Genomic DNA, 23,766 nt, shown 5'->3' on the forward strand with positions numbered 1-23,766 from the left:
CTTGTAGACCTTCCTGTCAAGTGTTATCCAATAAAGGATGGACTGCAGAATGAGCACCTTAACCCAAACTGAGTAGCAAATGCAAGCAATACCTCTACACCAATAAATAGCAACTCACACCATGTAGCACCTGATGGCTTTTGAGGGCTGCCCAGTGTGGAAGGAACTGCAGTGAAAGAAATGTCCCAGCTGGAGTCTAAAAGGCAGTGTCCAAACTAAGAAACACTGTAAAGGAGAAATAACTGCTCGTGGCTTTTGCTTGTGTGCCCCAAGTTTGTTTTGCAGATTGCAGAGTACGCATGCTTTGGATGGAGTCGTATCAGTGTGTTTGGAGAACGGTCAACATTCACACCTTCACTGAATGTTTCATTTCTCAGGAAAGCCAAGGCATGAAACCACCCAAAATTTAACATACATCAAATGCCTCTGTCACCTCTGTTTTCAAAAATAAAAAAGTCCCATCAGGAGTTTAAGCTTTATTGAAAAATTCACGATTCATTTCCCAAGCATGAAATAATTTTTAACAAAAGAATGTAGGCTTCCAAATGGTTAAAAGATTTTTTGATAATTCACAAATCTCATTAGTGTGTTGATCACATGAATCACACTGAGGAGTCACAGCACACTGTGCTTTGATTTACATGGCAGCAATTTAACTGAAGTTGCCACAGTTAATCTGTACTGATGTTATTGATGGATCAGAAATCACCACGTCCAGCAGCCTTTTCTCATCTCTTCCTCTGCCCCAGACTGCACAGTACATTGTAGGCCATGGCTTAGAGAAGCCACAAAGGTTATTTCAAAGATTACAGAGTCAAGGTTCATTTCAAAATCTGCTCTACATGTAAGTTATTTTAGTCTGGTGGGGAATATTGCACAAATTAAAAATAGTACTAAACTTGCATCTGTATTGCAACACCAATTATCTAAGCCACTCACTATTCCCAATGCCATGCCCATTCCTGCTGACATTGGCAATGATATTTGTGGATGGATGGGAAAATAAAAGGAAATGTAGCCTTGTGGTTTTGGCTTTTTTCTTTTTTTGTCTTCTCCGAATGAAATAAATCAAGCCCTAATCAGGAAAAGATACTGCACGGACTTTTTTAAATTGAAAAACTCTAAGAGACAGTCACTTTATGAAATTCCAGGAGGAGCTGCTTTCTACACAGGTGATTACAAATTACAATTGTAATTACAAATAACTGCTCTGTCTTCCAGAAAAACTAATTTGCAGGAGTTTCAGAGGCACATCTCAGTCCATACTGGAACAGGCTCTGCACAGCTGTTAAGACAGCAGACTGCTGCAGGTTAAGGCAGAGTTAAAAAAATGGGAGCTTTGGTATGAAATAAAGCCACTGAACATCAAAAAGAAGAGCAGGATGAGGCAACCCTGGCCCCAGAGACAGACTCTATACACTCTCGAGCTAAAACAACGTTTAGAATTTTTTTGGACACTGACATGGCGCTCCATGATATGGGAGGAATATTTCTTAATAAGGCAAGGAGCCGCAGCATCCCTCTAGGGATTTTAAACAAAAGATCTGTCCTTTGAGTGCACCATCTGGCATTACTTCTTATTTTTCCTACAGACCCCTAAATTACCCTCAGTTATGCAGTGGAGAGCAACCCACACTCGCACTCCTCTCATCCCAAGTTCAGGAGCTCTGCGTGAACGTGGAGGCACTACCTGCTCCAAGCAAGCACTAAAGCAGCTGCTTGGGTTTGCTTTGCTTTTAATCAGCTCAAACACAATTTTACAATTCGCGCTGAAGCCGGGGAATCAGATTCTCAGCTGGAGTAAACTGGCTTTAATCTCGTGACTTAAAACAGGCAAAGCAGCTAACTATCCTAGTTTGTTTTCAGTGGAGCTCCACTGATTTAAAACAGCTGACAATTGCTCTTGCATCCAGAGGACCTAACTTGTGCTTTGAAAGCAAGTGCCGTTTAAAGTAAATGTCTCCTCTTGAAACGGGAACATCTGGAAGCAATTATTCTCATCTTCAAGCAGATGCTCACAGTGAACAGCTCATTAAGAATGTGAACCATTTTGTTACAGAGAAATTATAGTGTATTTCAGCGGTATGATGCAACTTGAATTCAGCCAGAATAAATATGCAATTGTAAGAAAAGAAAATACAAATTTATGTTATTGGTTTGAAAGCAAAAAGAAAATATAAGGCAGGCAAAATGGTAATTTAGGCTGCAGCAGCTTTAGGAGGATCTTAGCTGAAAAATAGAACAGACATAGAACATATCCTAGGGAGTCTTCTTTAGAAACAAGATATTTGTGTTTAGTTTTCAAATGTACTAAACATTATACAATGTAAGTGTAACTTTTCTTCTTAAAGATCTTTTTCTAAACTAAACTTTTAACTTTAAAAATTGAGGAGGCATGCAGAAGTGGTGATATATGTGTACCAGACAGATCAAAGAGTAGCAAACTATTTCCAAACACAACACACTTTTTAAAACTCACTGTATACTCCTAAAGTACTTAATCAACCTTGCCAATATTCCCAATGAAGCTGTAGCCAGTGCTGCATATCTCACTCTCACATTTAGTTGTCTTGGAAATACACAATTCTTATAAAGCAGTTTATAAAATGTAACACGACAGAAATAGCTTGACAAGAAGACACTATAATTTTTTAGGCTCTCAGCTGCAAGTACAGAAAATTCCAGGATATTTAGCTCTCCACAAAACTGAGGAAACAGTCATGCCATACACTGATTGAGAAACCATAAGTAAGATTTTAGTCAAGTGAGGAAAGAAAACACCTCTAAGATCCCATTTTGCTATTGCACACCCTACAAACAACATTTGAAAAAAACCTTACTTTTCACCCTTATTAAAAACCTTGAGAGAGACAGACAGACAGACCAATCTACCTACCTGGGAAGCCAAACGCAGCCAGAAGCCCCTCTAATGAGGGCTGCACTTCTCAAGAGCTGTGTGTCAGCTGTGGCAGAAATAAGATATTTGCTTAGCTGGAAGCACAGCTGAGAGCGATGTACGTGTGCAATCACCATGAAATGGTGCAGGGCAGCAGCAGGCAGGGAATTACAGCCCTCCAATTCATCATTTGTCCATTATATGGTTAAGGCAGGGAGAGGACAGAGCTTCCCATAGCCCTGCCAACTTGACCAGCCCTTGGATCTGCTCTCTCTTGGATCCTGCCCACGTTAACTCCAAAAGAGCAAAGTGGAGTGCTCACCTGGAGAGATAAAGCTGCACAGCTTGAGAGCATGCTCTGAAAACCTCAGAGCTCAACCAGAGCAGCACAGAGCACACTTCAAAATCTGAAACACTAAGCCAGCTGCTGGCAAGAAGCTCCTGCATGCTATAAACAAGTGCTGAAATTCATCTAAGATCAGATAACTCAGGCAACTGAAAGTTGAAGGAATGGTCTTTGCCAGCCAGCAAAGTTCCTGAGGAGCAAACAGATACATGCCAGATTTATACCCTGCAAGCAAGGCAGGATTCTGGCTCCCCTGAGCATGAGACAGCTGCAGAACCAGAGCAGGTACACACTGAACAGGGCTGGATTCAAGTTCCTGCTCTGACACAGCTCCTCCCTGCATACTTTTAATCCAGTTTTTAAAAAAGGTTTTCCACTGTCTGGCACACCTTCCTCTGGCCCTTGCACCCAGACAGGAGTGGGCCATAAACTGACACAAGAACAGAGATCCACTCTTGTTTACACCCAAGCATTTCAGGTTTTATGTGTATTTTTTCATAAGGCACAAAGAATCCTAAAACCAAATCCTTTTTACTTTTCAAGAGAATTCACTTGATTGAAGACACAATCATGCTCACACAACAAAACTCTCCAACAAGAGTCCCATAGAATGTGTCAGGAATTATTTGGAAGGCAAAAGGACATGGTCAGACACATCTAGGATTTGGGATTTGGTTCAGGTCAGGTACAGGAAAGACTCTGGCCTTCAGACCAGAATTGTCCTTTATAGAGCAAAATTACTTCTGTTTCCAACTCTACAACACGTTGATAGGACATTCCCCCAAGGCTCTCTCTCTTCTCCAAAAAAAAAGAAAAAACTATTCTTTCTTAAAATTGACTAGAAGAAAGTACTTAGTAATGCCACAAACTAACTTACAACAAGACACACACATCATTGCTCAAATTTGCTGTAACTTTACAATTTAAAGCAGTTGATATACTGGAAATGGGCTGTCACAGCATAAATTTTTTTCCTAGGATAATTCTAGGAAGTTTTTTTTTTTAATTTTACTTCTAGACATCTCATTTACAATGTGCCAAGGGGAAAGGCAGGTAGATGTTCACACAGGCCAGCCTTTCCATATCCTTCACACATTCAGCAGCAGCACAGACATCCCACTGGAAGGTAATTCCATGAAATTAAACTTGTGCCTTGCTGCCAGCCATGTTCCAGAACATTTTCTGTTACCAAAGATGACCTTGTTTCTTGGTCCAAACCTGAATTACACTTCAGGACTGAATTAAGGTTTTGCCATTAACTTTCATGAGTTTTGAAAAGGCCTCATTTGTTTTCTTGAAGGAAGAAAACCCAGACACCTTCAAGGTGGAAAAACACTTTTCTTCATTATGACCTGTGGTGGAAAAAGTGTCCTTACAAAAGTGAAACATTGGGTTTGATGCTTTAAGCATCACATTATCTGTGCACACCAGGGCATCTCTGCCACACACAGGATCCTCTCAGTGAGGACAAAGCACATCTCTCCATTGCCCTTCTGCCACACCTGGACCTTTCCTGTGAGCTGTTTGGCTCAGCCATCACAAAAACAGCCCCTTCCTCCCAAACCCCAGGCCAGATTTCTCTCAGTCGTGGAGGACAAGGTTTGCTGTGCATGGCAGGCTCAAATCAGTGGCAGGAGCAGCACGGTCAGGAGGAGGGAGAAGGATGAAAGGAGAATCTTTCCTCCCTTCTCCTCTGCTGCTGCTACTCCACATTCAAGATACCCACCCAAAATGCTGAACAGCCACTTCATGTTATTTGTGTAACTTTTATTCCAGTTGCTGTTTCAGAAGTGGTTCCACGATCACTTTGTAGCAGGGTTCAAAACAACGGGGCATAAATCATAAGCCAGAAGGATTTTTTTGCCAGTAACCACACCCTGACAAGTCTCTGCTAGCACAGATTCAGCAAAAACTACTTTTCAGGGTGGCATTAGATACCCTTTCTGCTGTGGAACTTCCAGATACCATCATTAGGTTATCTTAAAGTTTATAGGTTTTTTTATTGAAGCTTTTTTTTTGCACAGAATTAATTATGAGTCACTTTTCTTATAGTTCTTGAAATTAAAAAGACAGGGCTTTATCTTTACTGTTCCATTTTCCACTCAGAGGAAGCAGCTGACTTAAGTTCACAAAGGAAAAGTCAGTGGAGGTGAAATATATTGTAAATAAGGAAGCAGAACCATGAAATAAATCTGAATTTAGACTACACTGCCTCTCAAGAGGGTAACAGAAAGCATCTGAACCCAAATCTCCCCAAAATCTGACTAATTCATCTATTGAAACTCCTGAAACCACACACTCGCTCTACTTTTGACCAATTATCTGCAGAAACATCCACTGGCCACATATCTGACATGGATGTCATGATCACCACATCATCAGGTCATTCTCTTCTGCCCAAATCTCAGCTCAAACCCCACAGAGGATAATCTTTTCAACAAAAGATGGAATGGAGAAGTGAATGGAGAAGAGAACCTTCAAAATAAATGATATTAAAAAGGATCCTCTGCTGAGACATTGAATGTACAACTTCTCTGACTGCTGAGAGATCCCACTTGGGTTTCCCAAATCCCACTGTCTACTGGGAGAAACAACAACTCCAGCTGCTCGAAAGTTATCCCAAAATTTAGATTTAAGGTTTATTTTAGGCACATCTGGAGATTCTCTGACTTCTTTAGCTTTGGTACAGCCTTTTGCAGTTTATCACTTTAGGATCAGCTTTGTAAGCGATTTGTGCACGTGCCTGAGGCCAGACAAGCAGATGCAAACATTTTCACTGAAATGGCAATGTTCCTGCAGCATCATATTCTAATTTCAGACACCTCAGTGTTCTGGTAAATAAGGCTTTAAGTTCACAGTTTCCTCAGAAGACTATCTGAACAAAACATTTTAAATCAGAGAAAGAACAAGCAGTTTTAGCAGAAGTCACAGAACAATGATCCAGCTTTAGACTGGAACAGGGAGCTTCTGCACTCTGTTGGGAATGCCTTCCTGGAGACTGAAAACAGATTTTCATAACTTAAATAATCACTGTTCTTTGAGTTCTAGAAAATACATGCACTCACTGCATTTTTAAAGCTGTCCCCTCAGAATACAACCTTGCCCAGCTGGAAGCATTTTGGACTGTGTGAGATGGAAGGTTTTTTCAAGAAGCTCAGAGAATTATAATTTAAAATGTTTAGAATACAATTTTATCGTATAGAAACTGCTGCTGTTTACATACCTATACACAAGGATCCTTATCATCATTTAAAGCTATGATTAGCTCATGAAAAGCTTGTGTATCTCACATGGACTAAAATAGCAAATTTATAACACACAATATTTGTGTGGGGAGAAAAACTAAGCTCATAGAGAACAGTATCTCTCCTAAAAATTTCTCGCATAGATTTTTGAGGCTTATTTACAGTTTCAAATTAATTTTTGGTATCTACGTACTGCATTAGCAATGGATAATTTGCATCTACAACAACAGAAAATTGCACAGAGAAAGAACTTCGGCATCAATAGACCTGCAAGTTCTGTAAGGTATTTAATTTATCATTTGCTCTGCTCCCTCAGCAAAGGACATCAAAGAGCACAAATTAAATCACATAGCCTGAAACTGTTGATTCAAATAAAGAAAAAATGTCCTTATATATTGATTTTCTCATCTCAAACTAAGGGGAAAGCTCCAAAGTTTAGCAGAAATGGTTATAGAACAGAACTTGATACAGTAATTCATTCCAAATTGCTGCTTGTTCAACTTCAAAGCCATAGGAAAACAGAAGGCATTTAAATAAAACCTCTTAATTCTAGAACTCCTACATGTATTAGATACATTTAACCTGTCTAACCAGTTACTCAGCCATGTCCAAATAAGCACAGCTCAAATAAGACACAATAGTTTCATTTTACATGCTGCCACGTACAGCATTATGCAACCAGCCAGTAAAACTTTTCTGCAACAGGAAAACAAAGAAACATTTCTAGGAGGGGAGAGTGCAAAGCAGGAGGAGAACAATGAAAAAAGCGTTTTTTCCTTCCCTGTTTTATCCTGTTGCCAAAGGCAGTCACACATGCAGAGAAGCTGACCATGTGTGCTCACCTGACCTCTGGAGAAGGTCTGCAATCCAGATTTTTACCTGTTGGAGCATTTCTTCTGTAGCATTCAGCTTCAACTGGTGCCCCTCCAGACAGATTTCTAAGTCCCGGATTTTCTCTCCTTGAGCTTCCACCTGGTCTGTGAGAACACTCACCTGCAATTTGAGAGGAGAAGCACAGTGCTACTGAACTGACTGGAAATAAGCTTCAATTACCTTATGCATATAACATCCAAACGCACGTTTTGACAAGAAGTTCCCTTTTAAAGCCCTCAAATGCTTTAATATTCTTGTGCACTGCAGCAACCTGCTCTACCAAGAGAGAAGTTTTGCAGTCTTACCTCTATTTCACTCCAACCCCGCCCTCTCATCTCCCCTCCCCTGCAACTGTTTTGTTTTGATATAAAAAAAGAAAGGGCATTTCAAGGAGAGGTGGAATGCTACCTATAGGTAGCCTGGGTCCCTTCATGCAAAACTCTGGAGAACTGGAAAGGAGCAAGCAAGAGCAGAGCACACTGGAAATGCTTTATGTGGTTTTGGAGCGTGCATCGCCATTTCTGGTTCTGCTGGCATTTCACTCCCTAAAACAGATAAATAGGAAAACTGTTTCTTCCCAACCCAACCAATTACTTTCCTTCTTTGTTCTTTACAAGAACAAAACTTTATTGATAGAGTACCTATCAATAAAGAGTTGTGAAGCTATGAAGAATGCAATGAGTGAAAGGAAATTTTTAGCTGTGGCAAAGTTCTATTCCAACAAAGAATCCCAGGCTTTGGCAAGCCAAAACATGAAAGCAAAAGCAGGGAGACACAGACAATGAACCCCAGCAAAAGAAACAATAAGCAATCCTGGTAAAGGAGCTGTGGGTATGGTGGTACAGAGAAGTGAGTGTGCAATAAAAAAAGCCCAGCAGCTGAACCCAAATCTTGCAAAGCAAAAAAAAAAAAAACCTGCACCCAGGCTAATGTTAGAAAGATATGGAAAAATCTCAGGGATAAATCTTATGTTATGGAGACTATACACTCTGTATATTCATTGTGATTATTTATTTATAAAAAAGCCTTGATTATTCTAGAAAAATATTATCTAAAAAAACAAAGGAGCCTAAGGTGTTTAAACTCCATTTTGAAGAAAATGCATTAATAAAAACTTATATCTGCTCTCACATCTGACCCTGTAACACCTTTATTAATAAAACAAAACAAAAATGTACAGTATGTGGAAGTGACACTTTTAAGATATATCCACTACACAGCATGTCTAAAACCCAATGAACAATTGAGTTCACTTCAGGGAAGCTGCAAAGGGAGATGTCTGTCTTTCTTTTACCTGCTGACACAATGCCAAGCATGCCTGGGAAAAAAAAAATCACAGAAAAAAGAAATAAAAGGAAAAGACTATTATTTTTTCTATTAAAGGAGTTGTCTGTAGCTTAGACTATAGCTGAGCTCAGGATGAGAGGTGATAGGAAGGAGTGGGTGGAGGCAGATGGCAGGGGGACATATCCAAACTGGGGCAGGAGAACTCCCTCCGAGGAGATCTTTTGCTCATCTACTTTGTTTTGTTCCCATTAAATGAAGGATGATACACAAAAATTCCCATGTGAGGCCAGAAGGCATGAAGAGACAAACTGAATTCTCTGCTTCAGTGTGATGCAAGAGAAAGAAAACCTTCTCTTCTTCCAGAGAAAGAAAACCAGCTTTACTTAGAGCTTCAGGTTAGGTTTAAATACCATTGTAACATGGAAAGAAAGTTCTGGATGTTAAATGTGACCTGCAAAGCAATTTAGTGAAAGCTTAGCAGTTTTGGAAGCATGTGTTGTGTGTTCCAGCAGCTGGGCTGAGAGGCACATCAGCCACTTGGAGCTCATATTTTCCCCTCTTTCCAGGATCATATCTGCCAGGCTCTTCAAGGAACCCAGAACAAAATCCCAGTTTACGCTAAGCCGGCAGCTCCATCTTGCCTTAGGAGTCTTGCAACACCTGCAAGACTCGGCCTGCAGGCAATATATTTTCTGTAAAAGTGAGGGGCATCGAGCACTTAGCTAAAAATGGAGCGTTAGGAAGGTTTGAAAGTCTGAGGCCAGGCTGGAGTGGTCCCAGCCTCACATTCCCTCCAGATCAGGAAATTTCAAGGAAATGAAAGGAAAGTAAATTTCAAGGAAAGGAGAAAGGAAAGGAAAGAGGAAAGGAAAGAGGGAAGGGAAGGGAAGGGAAGGGAAGGGAAGGGAAGGGAAGGGAAGGGAAGGGAAGGGAAGGGAAGGGAAGGGAAGGGAAGGGAAGGGAAGGGAAGGGAAGGGAAGGGAAGGGAAGGGAAGGGAAGGGAAGGGAAGGGAAGGGAAGGGAAGGGAAGGGAAGGGAAGGGAAGGGAAGGGAAAGGAAAAGGAAAGGAAAAAGGAAAGGAAAAAGGAAAGGAAAAAGGAAAGGAAAAAGGAAAGGAAAAAGGAAAGGAAAAAGGAAAGGAAAAAGGAAAGGAAAAAGGAAAGGAAAAGGAAAATGCATAAATAATGTTTGATAGGGTTTGGAAGGGGGGTATTGTTTGGGGTTTGATGGGGGGTGGAAGTGATGGGAGTAAAATACAAGAGAGACATTTTCTAGTTCTGATTTTAGTCAATTCCTTCTAAGAAAAACTCTAGGCAGGTTCCAAAAGGTGTCATAAACCCCTGTACTTTGTGCATTGGGCTGGCTGCTCCCCTGGGTACCTGTTTGTGTGGATAAAGAAATGGTTCCTGAAAACCTGCAGGACAAAGAGAAGAGAAGCAGAGCCTGGGACAGTCTGCAGGGTCCTGTCAGCACTGGGCCTGTCAGACCCACAAAAGCTGATGCACAGATCACAGGACTGCCCAGAAATGTGGGGAACAAAGGAGACCCTCACAGGGGCACCAGGCCCACCCTCAGCTCTGGATGGAACACCTGGATGTGGTCCCCTCACTGTCCCTCCACTCATGAGCTGATCATGCATCCAAAACATGAATGTGCAGTGTGAGAAGCTGTTTGCTTTTACTAATGGAATCAAATTTTTAGTGTTAACAACCACTTGATTAATAAATGGTGTTCTAAATAAAAAGATATTCTAATAAATATCAGTTGTAAAGAGAATTTGTAGCACACACTTAAATTCCAACCAGAAGATTGTTTTTCAGTCAGGTGGGTTTTTTTCCCCTAAATTTGGTAATAGCAATTTAGTTTAACAGCAATGGAGAAAAAAAAAATCCTACCAAGCCAAAGCTTGTGTCTCAAAGCATTTATTGTTTATTTAACAACAGCAGTGAGGTTTCTGCTCAGTAAATGAACACAAGTGTGAGTAGAACATACAGGACAAGACATGTTTACAGAAACTTGTGACTGAAAGCAGGGAGAACACCTACCCAACACACTTCAACTTTGTTTGATATAAATATAATGTGCTTATAATATGCATTTGAAAGCATGAAGGGAAAGGATATGCAAAGACCATTTAAATGATCTCCAGCTTCAGGTTTTTAAAAAGCATGGAATGTACAGTTCAGTACCAGCAAAAATACACAGAAAAATAATTTGCTTTGAAGTTGTGCAACATGTGTTTTCTCCAGGAGGAGAACTTACATGGGACACAGGATCTGTTTGAAAAAAGGCTTGGTAAACTGAGAAACAGGAAACCTGGAAGAGCTTAGGCATGCATTTTACTGTCAAATTTTCTCTGTCCCTGTTCCCTCCCCCTTAAGCTTTTAGAAGATGTAAACAATTTTGGTGCAGCATATAAACAGGAAAAAAATGCCAATTCCATCTACCTACCTTTTAATGATCTTCTGGTTCATTTAAAAAAACAGTGGCATACAGAACCTAGAAAATTGGCACAAGCTAGCAAACCTAGAATGAGAACCACCATCCCAGCTGTAGCCTGGGACAGAATTATTTTTAATCCCTTTGCCACTCCCCCCCACTTTTACTGCTTTTACACCCCTCTCCTCCACCAGGTCACCCTCACCATGGAATCATTTAGAGGGATTATACAGATTACAAATTAATTCCTGGTTAAATATCAGCTACATTTGGTGAGCTGCTAACATTTGTTTGACAGAATATATTCTGCCACTTCAGCTTTTATGTGCTGGATATCAATTATGCAGACAAAATTCTTCTCTCTTTTGGACATACCTGAAGGATGAGGGACTCTTTATCACCTTCTAATCGTGCCAGCCTTTCTTGATAAGTTTCATTATTGGATGAATGATGGTTCACCTGTGACTGGGAGGGGAAAAAAAAAAGTGCTGTGAGAATTTTTACAGTTAAAGTTTCAAGAAACAATTAATAAAAGTTTTGTATATTAAGCAGTTCTTACAAGACAAAAAAAATGAAAAAAAATGTGTGTATAGATCAGAACTGTTTATTTCATGTGTATTAAGCCTGTAATGTACATTAAAAAATAATGTACATTAAGAATGTACCTTTTTTAAGCTGTATTCTGAATACTCTCTCATTTACAGCATTCAAAAGTGGTAAATGAATATGACTGATATTTTCTAGAAAATTGTAATTTCAATGGAAAATACCATCTTACCAAAACAAAACCCATTTAATTTGAAATATCTATTCTCCACAGTAATGAATCTTGTATTTATTGTCAAGTGGTAAAAATTGCTATAGGTGTATTATTCCTAGAAATTACTGAAAGAAAATTACAAGTTTTTTGTTGGCAAATAACAATTTATTTAAAGGATCAAATTCTTATCAGGAGCTACTTTAGCCACCCAATTACTTAGTGACTTCTAAAAGGCTCTAGGGAGCAAAACCTTTTATTATGTCCTTAACTATTATACCCCATTTCCTATGAATTTTATTACTTCACATAGAAACGCCACCATTAAAAAAAATATCTGTGGATTTCTTTAAGTTTAGAAGAGTCTCCTCAGTTCATCCTGCAACATTGTGGGAAAGGAGCTGCTTGCTCAGAGCATCAAAAGTAACCTGAGCCCCCAGAGGTTGATTTCCCAGCTCCACTGCAGGCACTGCATTTCTGCCAGGGAACTCAACACTCAGCCTGGATTTTCAGCTCACACAGGAATCCAAGGAGCTCCCCTCCACTGCAGCTGACTGCTCATTTATAGTTTCTTGCACAATGGCACCAATACAATTATAATCCTCCTCCTCAGATGCCTTTTTTTTTTTTCAACTCAACATTTGTGAACAGATTTTTTTCAATTAAATATATTTATAGCTTCTTAACAGGCCCAACCAACAGGCCCAAACCTAAAACAAAAGCTGAAAATAAACATGGTGCTAGTTAACTCAAATCAAGAAACCAAATTTTTATCCTATCAAAAGATGCTTTTCAAGCCATAAAGTGCTGAACTAGATATAAGTGTGGCAATGAATACAAGTGTGGCACCATTGTAAGCTGAGAGAAACCAAGCACCCTTGTCTCTGATTATTTGAAAGAAATTGAGAAGATCACTATGGCACCAACAAACAGGGGCTGAAAGATGTCTGAAGAGATCTTCTGGTTCACTATTCTGTCCTAGGGCTAATGAATATTTGGAATATTCTTGTTTTGTCTTCTTCTAAAGACACCCAGGGACGGAACTCACAGCTCCTCCATCTACTTCCTCCCTACCCATCATGAGAGCATTTTTCTTTGTGCTCAGTCTGAATCATCTCTTCAACTTCATGGTTATCATACCACCATAAACTAAAACATAGGTCCTTCCATTCACTTCAGAGATTTTTGATATATTTGAAGATTATCTCTACATCTCTAATTAGCAGGTCCCTCTTCATCCTGTGAAAGAAAATATGAGTTTTTCTGTCTTTTCCTCAGAGATTAATTTTTCAAGATTCATTTTGTTGCTTTCTTTTTGTTCCTCTTCAGTGACTATTTCCCAACTTCTTCTGAAATTAAAGGCTTAAGAGGAGACACAGGACTCCAGCTGAAACTGGCTTGAATGGCAAAACCTTTTCACAGACTCCTGGGCCATATTTATTTCCATATTAAACATACAGTAAAATTCATATCTTTTCAGCCTAGGACCTATAACTTCCAGATCCTTTTAAAATGCTTTTATTTAGCTGCCAGCCCATTCTTCATTCTGCTTTTACTCCAGGTTTCTGCTTAAATGTATAACTTTGAGCAAGTCTGTGCTGACTTGCATTCTATTTTTATACTCTTTTCCCGTGCATCTGGCTCTTATGTTTTAACCATAGCTGCAAGGCCCTTAACTAGAATCACCTCTAAATTCAATAATCTTGGTCTTTTGTGCCTGTTTAAGGGGCCAACAGGGACACTGAAAACAGAATGTGCAGGTGCTCACTCCACACCTCACTTACCAGCACTCATCATCAAAAGAGGAACGTGTAAACTCTACTCAAAATATACTTTTGTCACAAGGTTTTGACCAAGTTTTAGGGATCAAGACCTCACAGAAGTGGCTCTAAATATGCAGGTGTGAGGTCAGCCAGAAAGGCCTCAGATAAGCACAGGAAGGTACAGTAGACAGAAAAATGACCTGCTAAATAAAAGTGTCTGATTGATGTACAACAGTTGTTTGAGCCTCGGTGATTCTTTGTGGCACGTATAAAGACAAGATAAAACAGTGTAACATGAACCAAGGCCATCTGTGGATGGCTGGGGAGCATTCTGCAGTTGTGAGAGCCAGGACTGAGAGGAAACTGAGCAAGATGTCACATGTAGCAGCAGAAAATAAATACAGGACCCACAGCACAAAAAACACGAGACCACAGCTTGCTCTAAGAGCTCCCAAACAATAAATGAACACTGGTCGTGTGGTCACACAGGTCTAAAAGGCTGAATTTGCAGGATTTCCTATAAAGTTGTTACTTCAGAAGATCCAGTATTACTGACCAAACTGTTGCATGGGCTAGACAAATTATAAGGCAAATATGTTAACTATGCCTCCTCCAATGAAAGAATGAGAGAGATTGCACAAAACACATTAAAAAGTTTATGATAACAAAGTAGAAGGGGAGATATGCTAAGGCAAGGTAGCTAAAAATATGCTGATGGCAGTACTACTGCAGATAAAAAATCAGCTGCATGCCATAAATACTTTGCCTACAGGAATCATAGAATTCTTAAGACTGCAAAAGAGTTTTAAGATTATCAAGTCCAAGCAGCACCACCATCATTTTCACCATAAAACAATGTCCTCAAGTACCACATCTACACATTTTTTAAACTCTTCCAGCAACGATGTCTCCAACATTTCCCTGGGCAGTCTGTCCCCATGTTCTACAACCCTTTTTGTGATGAAATTTTTCCTAGCATCCAATCTGAACCTCTCATGGCACTATTTCAGCCATTTCTCTCATCCCGTCCCTGGCTGCCTGGGAGGAGAGGCCGATCCCCACCTGGCTCCACCCTCCTGTCAGGTGCTTCCAGAGAGTGACAAAGTCACCTCTGAGCCTCCTTTGCCCCAGGCTGAACATCCCCAGCTCCCTCAACTGCTTCTCACAGGGCTTTTACCCTGCAGACCCTCCCAGCTCCACTGCAGCCCCTCAATGTCCTTCCAGAACTGAGGGGCCCAGAGCTGGACATAGCACTCGAGGCCTGGCCTCAGCAGTGCCCAGCACAGGGGACAGCCACTGCCCTGGCCTGCTGGGGGCACTATTTCTGTGCCATTGTCCTGCTGGGGACAATATTTCAGGTGCCATTGGCCCTCTTGGCCCCCAGGGCACAGCTGGCTCATGTTCAGTCCTTCTCAGCCAGTATCCCCAGGTCCTTTTCTCTGCCCAGCCATTCTGTCCCCAGCCTGTAGTGCTCCACAGGGTTGTTGTGAGCCAAGGACAGCATCCAGAACCTGGCCTCGTTGAATCTCACACCATTGGCCTCGGCCCATCTCTCCAGCCTGTTCAGATCCCTCTGCAGGGCCTTCCTGCCCTCCGGCAGATCAACACTCCTCAGTGCTATCTTTGTCCTTACTGTGTGTGCACTCCATCCCCCATCCAGATCATCAATAAAGGCACCAAACAGGGCTGGGTCCAACACTGATCCCTGGGGAACACCCCTGGTGACAGTCCTCAGCTGGATGTGGCACTATCCACCACCACTCTGTGCCAGGACATCCTACTGAAGTGTGGTTTTACCCACTGAAGAGTGACCTGTCCCAGCCATGGGAAGCCAGGAGCTGTGAAGAATTTCTTGGAGCACCTGTATTACAGTCTCCTCAGAAATTCTGAATTTTGGATATACTTTACTGCCCATCAGATGGCAAGAGATATTAACCTAAAAAGTTTCCAGGAACAATTCCAAATCAGCTGTAACTCCCAGTTCTAGAGAAAGAAAAGAAAAAGAAAGCTTTCCTTTTTTTTTGGGGGGGGGGGGGGTGTCAAAATGCATTCCATCACCTGCTTTAGCTTCTTCATTTTTATTTTCCTAATCTCTCTTTGGCTCACTGATTTAATATGAAAATAATATTGGAAAGTTGCTGGGAAGGTCTAAGTATCACTTACATGATCCAGTCATTACTGAGTCCTCTTCCAAGAAAAAGGCTTGAATTTTCTTTCTCATGTGACACACAAAATTTCAGACTTTGGAGAACAATTCAGTAGCTTTGATTTAAAACGGGGATAACCCGCAAAAGTACCAAAGGATCTGGCAAGAAATGTTGGTCAGTTGATGTTCTCCTCAGGTGTGCCTTTTCAGCACCAAGAATCTCCAACACAGCTCATTTTAACCCTAACCCCTCCAACTTCTGAAGCTGGTCAGCAAGTTGTGACTCAGAAATTTGTCACCAACACCATGGATCTCACCCTGGGCTGTGGAGAGGGGAGGAGCTGGGAAAAGAAACCTGGCAGTCACTTAAAGTGCTGATTTGTGAGCTTTTTCAACACGTCACCCGCCTCTGTGAGGAGACAGATTATGTCATAACCCTCTTCTCTTCCTCAGCCACATGGATCACCTTCTGCTCCACTGATACTTGCATAGGATGCCTGTGGTAATGATAATACTTGTATTAATGTATTAATTAAGATTAAGGACATGCTTGATGTGCTGCTTTTTGTTGTAGTTTAGAAGCTGAAAACAAGGAGGATGGCCAGCAGAGTCCAGGCAGTCAGCTTTACCACAAAAAATGCACTGCATTCCAACACCAGAAAATGCACACTGCATTCTCTCCCCAGCCTGTTTGGAGTTGACAATGCTTACAAGTGCATGGTTTTTCCACCTCTGTAGCAGTCTTTTTGGTCACTAGAATTATGGTCTGAGTCACAAGGAGTTGTGTTATGATGAGTGATGAGTGAGCAGCTTACACAGTAAACATTTTTATTTGCCTCTGACTGTCGAAGCAAAAATTTAATCTCTTGGCATGTTAGTGCTACCTCAGACACACACCCATCTCAATGTATGTGCATTCCCTCAGTTACCTCAAAGGAGGAGGAGAGGGCTGGAACACAATTTCTGGATCTATAACTCTTGCCTTTCATCTGAAGGCAATTAGTAAATCAACAGCAGGATTTTTTATTTGCCATTGTTGCTGGTTGCTTAAATGAAAGTAGCAGTCACTTGAAAAAAGCTGACAGTGCATAGTCTGAAACCAAGCAAAGACAGAGCTAGGTAAATTTTGGTAGTCCTTAAACCAAATGAATTTTTAAACAAATATTTTTATTTTATCTGGATAATTTTTCTAAATACCTATTTTTTTCCTCCAGACAGTTACATGTCTTACAAGAAAATATCCTTACAGAAGCCACAAGATTCACCCTCAATATCTTGAATTTAATGGCTACATCATGGGTTTGATCACCCCACCTCTTGCTAGTACAGGTTAAGAATCTCATCCAGAAAAAAAAGAAAGGCATAAAACCAATGCACACCAATTTCAGGCCAGCCATCAGCTCTGTGCCACACATCTTGCAGTTAATATTAGCATTTATGTTAATCATTTTGGGCTATAAATACTTGTCTATGTACCAAAATATAGGTTGTATGGTGTTTATCTGGAATGGTGTCTTCTAATTAAGGTTGGGTGAAGAGATAAGAATAAAGCAACAGAAGGACACAAAATTGTATGTGAACCCTCTAAGCCAAGTCCATTGGGAGAACAAAAGAATCTTTGTTAAAAACCAGACACTTCCAGGTAGTGGGGGTATCTCAAGTCCCTTAGTTTGCAAATGAAACTTTTAACAGATCCACACTCAGGCCCTGTGGAAGAACCCTGTATTAATTACCTGCAAAACCCTTCCCCCAGACTGCCCAGCACTGCTCTATGACTGTACTGCTGGCCAAGCTGTGAATTTAAAAGCACGATGTTTATACACAAGGAATTTGTGAATTTAAAAGCACAATGTTTATACACAAGGAACATCCCCTGCCCTCCCTCCTTGTCCACATGCTCTCAGGTTTTCCTGCCACCACTTTCTCAATCCCTCTGGCCACTCTTGGCCCAGCATTTCCACAGGTCATGTGGACACCAATGAAGTCCAGTGGAAAGAGCTGGAGAGTGGTGACACATTATTTCAGTTTGATCTAAATAATATTTTTTCCCCTGCTGCCATTGCAAGATGCCACTGTACACATTATCTTACAAGAATTCTGCTTAAAACCAGACCCTCCATTATGAGCATTTGAAAATAGCAGTTGTAGCTGTTGTTTTGCCTGCCTGGATCTCGTGGTTTTGGTTTTTGTTTGCTGCCCTAACGCAGTCCAAGCCACAGATACCACACAAACCCAGCCTAGCCAACCCCTGCAACATCAAAACCCATCTGGGTCTCTGAAGTGATTTCTGCTAATGATGAAATTTGAGCCAGCTCTGGCATACTTCACCAAGGCTTTATGGAAGTCTGCTGCAGTTATTCTCTGTTAAATGCCACATGTTACTCTGAAAGCAACTCACAATTTTATTATCAGCCAAAAAGCAACAGTTTATGATTGCAGAAACTGAAATCTTTATGTGCTGTAACAGTCAGTGCCAGACTCTGTGAGACATTGGGATTCTTGGACGGGAGGACTGATCAAGCAGCTTAGATTGTTTCAACTTTTTTGGTTTCTAAATCACTTGTCAAAGGAATTTGGGAGCAGACTGCTTAAAGTCCTCTGGGAACAATGCAGGATCAGTCTCAGTCCTCCTCCTTTCCCTCCCATGTGCTCACCCCTTTAAAGGGCTTGCAAGGAAAAGCAGCAGTATTGATATTCTCCTTAATGTACCTGATATAAAGGGAATTACATGCAGCAAAAGCAGGAGCATTGTTAATTCCTGTAAAACCTCGTGCTCCATTTGAACACCGTGTCCTTTCTGAGCACAGCCCTCAAGCTGAGGGCAGCAGACCTCATTAACCTTTTTGTTAGCAAACATGTCTTCACAGAAATGAAATTTCTGGAAGCAGGAGTGGCAGACACGCTGTATCCATAACCTCATTTAAATAGCAAATTAATATGTGAGCTCAAAATACGTGTTTTAAAATAAATAATTAGCTTTAACTGCACAGAGCACAGGTTAAACTAAGAGTATAATGTTACCAGCAGCTACTTCCTGTTGCTTCTTCACTGTCCACTCACTTCCCATTTAATCCCTCCGCAAATGTGAAGTTTCCAGAATCTGATGCAAATATTTGGTAAATTAACTTCAGGATGCTCAAGCTCTTATAAAAGACCAACACATCGTTGATATTTTACACTCATTCATGAAACTACCCAAAAGAAATGCTCCTAATCACATTTCACATTAGAATTGACAGATATTTTGTGTTTATACAGCTAATAAAAAACCAAGAGAGCATTTGTATTCATGTGTGCATATATATAGACAGGCAAGAATTTGCAGGAAAAGTACACACAGGTTAAAACAGATTTTTAAAGAATAAGGAGAGAATGTGCTTCTTTCATGACACACAAATCCATATTCTAATTTTAAAAAACAGCCTATTCTGAGGGATCTAGTCATATCCCATTCATGGATTTTTCTAACACTGAAAAATAAATACTCAGATCATAAAAAACCGTAAAAGCTGACAAAGTGTTTTTTTCAACGTGATGAGAGAACTGCACAAACCTACTTTTGAAAAAAGAAGACAAAGACAATTTCATGCAGTCAATCCATGTCTGGGCAGTTCATCAACAAAATTTACAAAATTAACAGCCTTGCCTTTAAAAAAACAAACCCCATCTTTTTAGCAGAGTAACAGGCACAGAAGAAAACCACCACCATTTTTACCCGAGACAAAGGCATCCCGAGAGGTCTCTCACACAGCTACCCCGATGAAGAATCACTTAAGTGGAGATCTGGTGCAGAAAACTTTTCCTTTAAAGCACAACATGGTAAACAAGAGCCTCTCCTCTCTTTTGCTATATGTTGTTACCATGCAGGATTTGTTTTGCTGCACTGCAATCCCCGGAAGGCACGAGCACTTGCCAGAATCTATTGCCATTTGCTCAAAGTTTGATCCTAGAGTTTCATTTTTAAAGACAAAGACAGCTGATTTTCTCCCCCCTCCCTAAGCCTCCTCCTCCTACACCAAGGCACGTCTTTGATTCACCTCTCATGAAGAAACTCACACCATTTAAAGTCTGAGGCACTGTATGAGTTTCTTTTCACCAAGCAGAGAATCCTCACTGAGATTTTGCTAAATGTGCATTTAGAAAGAGCAAACAAAGCCCAGCAAATCACTTACCCTCTTTAGCCACGTGAAGTGCTTGTAAATATCAATCTCACCATCCATGCTTTGGGCCCATCTCAGCAGTCACATTCCCAGGGTTAAAAGAAACTTTTGGAAGCAAGCGCTCTGCTTTGTTCTACAGGATGTAGCTGTGATTTCTTCCCCTTTCAACCCTCAACTTCTGAAATTTTCAGTGCCTGGTCATATTTGAAGCAGAAATCCCCTGCCCCTGTCCCACAAGGCTTATCCCAAAGGCTTCTCACAGATGTATATATAACACACAACTGTATAAACTTCAGGCTCCCCCCCCAAACATCTGGTTTTTTTAAACAGCAGATCGGTTTGCAGCAAGAACAATGCAAGCCTAAAAACTTTAAAAAGATAACTTGCTAAATGATCTTTAAAAAAGGATCTTTCGAGAACAGCATCAATCTGCAGGAACTGTTCCCCTTTAATGCTGAATAACAAGCTAAAAATTATTAAGCTGTCACTGAGAAACTATTCTCAAGTAGTGCTTTCTCTGGCTTTCTGTTTCAAGAGTGGCTGGAACTCATTACCAAAGACCCCCTATTTCCTGTCTCTGTTCTGCTCCCTGTTTATCGTAACACTACTCAGCCTTCTCAATTTATTTCAGGCTCAGACTAAACCTAAAAATAAGTTCTGCTTTTTGAATTACTTGCCTGTCCTCTCAAAAGATATTATAAAAGGGGAGGAATTCAAGGACGATCCTGTGAATAAGATAATGATCCCATAAACACTGCTATTGCCAAAGAGGCGATTTTCCATCCTAACAGAAGATGATGATACCCTTCCAAGATATTTGTCTGCTCCTGCTGAAGCTGAAATCTCACAACATGGCAACTTTTCAAACTTGCAACACCAAGATAAATACGTGTGCAACGCAGCGCTCTGGCAAGAAGGGAAGTTTAAAGCGTTGCCTGTTATTGCGGTGTCCTCTAGTGCCTCCACACAGCAGTTATCCATAACTCCTCATTTTTCCCAATAAAACTCCAGTTTCCAGTGTTGTTTCTCCCCCTAGTTCAAAGTGGCTTTGGCCTTAAACCAGGCAGCTGATTGTTACACACACAAGGACAGCTGCTTGGGCAATGTCTCCTTAGGCCCAAAGGCAGCTGCCCCCACGGAACCTTTGTGATCATCTCAGAACATTTGCTTATCTCCTCACTGCCTTCAGCTCCTACAGTCAGACTGCCCCCTGGGCTTAGGGAGCCACCAACCAGCAGCTGGGAAGAACCAGTGCCAAGGCTGCCTGTGGTACTTATGTTATACACAAAGGACTCAAAGTCTGAAGCTGTAGAAGGCCTTTCCTACAGGGACCAGCCTCATTCAGGCACCCACCCACACTCCAGACTGGGAAAGTCACAAATATGTGACAAAATTTCTTCAAGGGGATGTGGGTTTTTAATATTTCAACCATTTCTTGGTGCTTTTAACTCGATGGGGCTCTTTTGAGAGCCTCCTACAACACAAGGTAAGAGAGAAGGATATAAACCTGGACTTTCAGTTCCCTTCATATACTTATTATCTGTTCTTACCTAAAGTTACATGACAAGAAAAACATGACAATTTTTTCTGTCACTGCTACAAGGCTTCTAAAGGTGCTGGGATACCTAAAATCACCAACAAATGCGAGGACAAAAGACCTGCCTGTTTCCAAAAGCAATGCTACAAGACAGATCTGACTTGGGTTGCCCTGAGCATAGAATATACTTATTTTATGCTGTCTGAAAATGGATGAGAGGAGTTATTCTTGAATAGCTAATACTGTCTGGAAGAAAATCTTAATGCATCATCAACAGTGCATTAAAAAAAAATAAATTACTTAATAGAGTACATTTCCCTGTGCATGACAGCTGACATGTCATGGCTGACAAGCTGGAGACAGAATAGGGGTTGTCTTGACATTAAACAAGAATGCCCAACAGTATAAAGCATTTTTTCCCCAAAAAACCTTGATATCTAATTATGGAGACTAGAAAATACATTCAGCTTTATCTCACAGCTTGCATATCCCATAATACCACCACTACGGTACCTTAAAGTTCCACATTTCATCCATTTCAAAGCATGGGCTCCAAGACTCCCATTTCAGTCTTATTCAGGGAAGAAGGAAATGCCTCTCTTAAAACATTCCACCACACTTTATCAGCTAATGACTTTGTTTTTAATTTTTAAAACTACATAAAAACTGTGTTACTGAACTATCTAGTGCCCCAGTGTGGCACCTGCATCCTTTTTCCCTTTGAAAAATATTAAAAACGACAACATACCTTACTTCTACCTTGTCACTTGTGCTGGAGATCATGAGAAGGAGCCTTGGTTTCTGTGAGTCATTCTTCCTGATTAAAAGGTGTCTGAATTTTCTGCATCTTATCAGCCAGAATGTTGACAGCATACATTCCAGACAGTCACATGCTCTCTGGGAGCCTGTCACCTGCATTCTGAACTTTACATCCTGTTTGAGCTTTGGCCTGAAACTCTCAGAAACCAGCTGAATGCAAATCTCTTGCCCCGGATTTGCTTAGAATGCTTTTCCATTTCACTGGGAAAGCAGGTTAGCTTCTCTCGGCAATGGGAAAATAAGGAAAACACATTGCACTCTCACCATTGCTTCATCAGGTTACCACTGTATGTTTTTCTTATTTTCAGGAAATTCAGGTCTGTGTGTAGCTCTTCACTGAGCACAAGTTTCTGGCTCAGTGGAGAGCTAAAAACAAAGAAAAACAAAGTTCCACTACAGAACCACCACCCTCAAGTGTTACTCTAGAGAGAGGCTGATCCAGCTTTTGCTCTCTTGCACCCATCAAATTGTCTGTTTTCTCCAGGGCTGTCCCCAAAAGTAAAAGAACACACACATTATGGCAATACAATGTAGGGCACTAAAATATTTCAAGTTAGCAAAGTTTACGTGCTCCATTAGCTGTATGATAACCCATCAGGGTTTATTTGCCAGTTCCCTACTTCCATAGCAAACTGCTGACTGCTGCCAGACTTGATCGGACTAAAAACTCCATTTGCAGGACACCAAAGGTGCCAGCCCAAGAACTTTTAGCAATTTCACATTTTTGTGCTGTAAAGTCAAAAACAAAGCCCACTCAGCTAAGTGAGCCATTGCTTTTAGCCAGCACGTCAAACACTTCAAACAAGGCTTGCAGTCTCTTTTAAACAGCAAACAAACGTGCTGCAAGAGCTTTGAAACTGAGAGCAAAAACGCTTTAAATGATCAGCTACACTGATGTCCCTCCATTCCACTATGAAGAGACAAGAAAACACCCAGAAATCCTCCTAGAGCTGTGGAGGGAAAGGCACTGTCTGGTGTTTTCCCTCTTCTACCAACACTGAGCTGAAGAAGCACAGAGCTTTTCCACCACTTTTCCTCCTCTTTCTCCCACCCAGCAAGGGCCCTAGGGACACACAAATTATATTTAGTAGCCCTGTTTTAGCAATTTTACATTTTATTTGTGGCAAAATGTAGGTTTTGGTGCAGCACAGATGCAAATGGTCAATCTTGTTCTTCTATTGTCTCTGAATCTCCTGGGAAATTAAAGGGCAAAGGAATAGGAGGAGTCAGAGCAGCCCTCCAGGTCTTCCTTTTCATCAATAATTTCTAGATTGTTCTGGTTTCAATTTTATATTCCCATCAGCCCCTGAAAACACTAAAAGAACGTACACTTGCTCTCTTAGAAATGAAGCGTCCAGGTTTGCATCCTCCCAGCCTCGTCAGGGGAGCCCAGTGAGCATGGCCATGCTAAAAAAATTTACTAATTCCCAAGAATTATTATGTCAATTGTTAATAATGGATTCAATATTATTAAATTAATAATATAATTATTATTAAA

The 23,766-nt window shown here is 40.8% G+C and overlaps 1 protein-coding gene across 7 annotated transcripts in view; it reads right to left on the reverse strand.

Annotated features, from left to right (window-relative positions):
- The window catches only part of PPFIBP2 (PPFIA binding protein 2), a 94,280-nt gene that overhangs the window by 30,349 nt on the left and 40,165 nt on the right, over nt 1-23,766 (reverse strand). For all 7 annotated transcript variants that reach the window (XM_058025555.1, XM_058025557.1, XM_058025556.1 and 4 more), the window contains 2 exons: nt 11,462-11,551; nt 7,367-7,480 (listed from right to left, as the gene is read on the reverse strand). In XM_058025555.1, coding sequence (XP_057881538.1) covers nt 7,367-7,480; nt 11,462-11,551 — 204 coding nt within the window. The remainder of the gene's footprint in view (nt 1-7,366; nt 7,481-11,461; nt 11,552-23,766) is intronic.

This window comes from Melospiza georgiana, chromosome 6 (genome assembly GCF_028018845.1).
Source record: "Melospiza georgiana isolate bMelGeo1 chromosome 6, bMelGeo1.pri, whole genome shotgun sequence".
Lineage (NCBI taxonomy): Eukaryota > Metazoa > Chordata > Aves > Passeriformes > Passerellidae > Melospiza > Melospiza georgiana.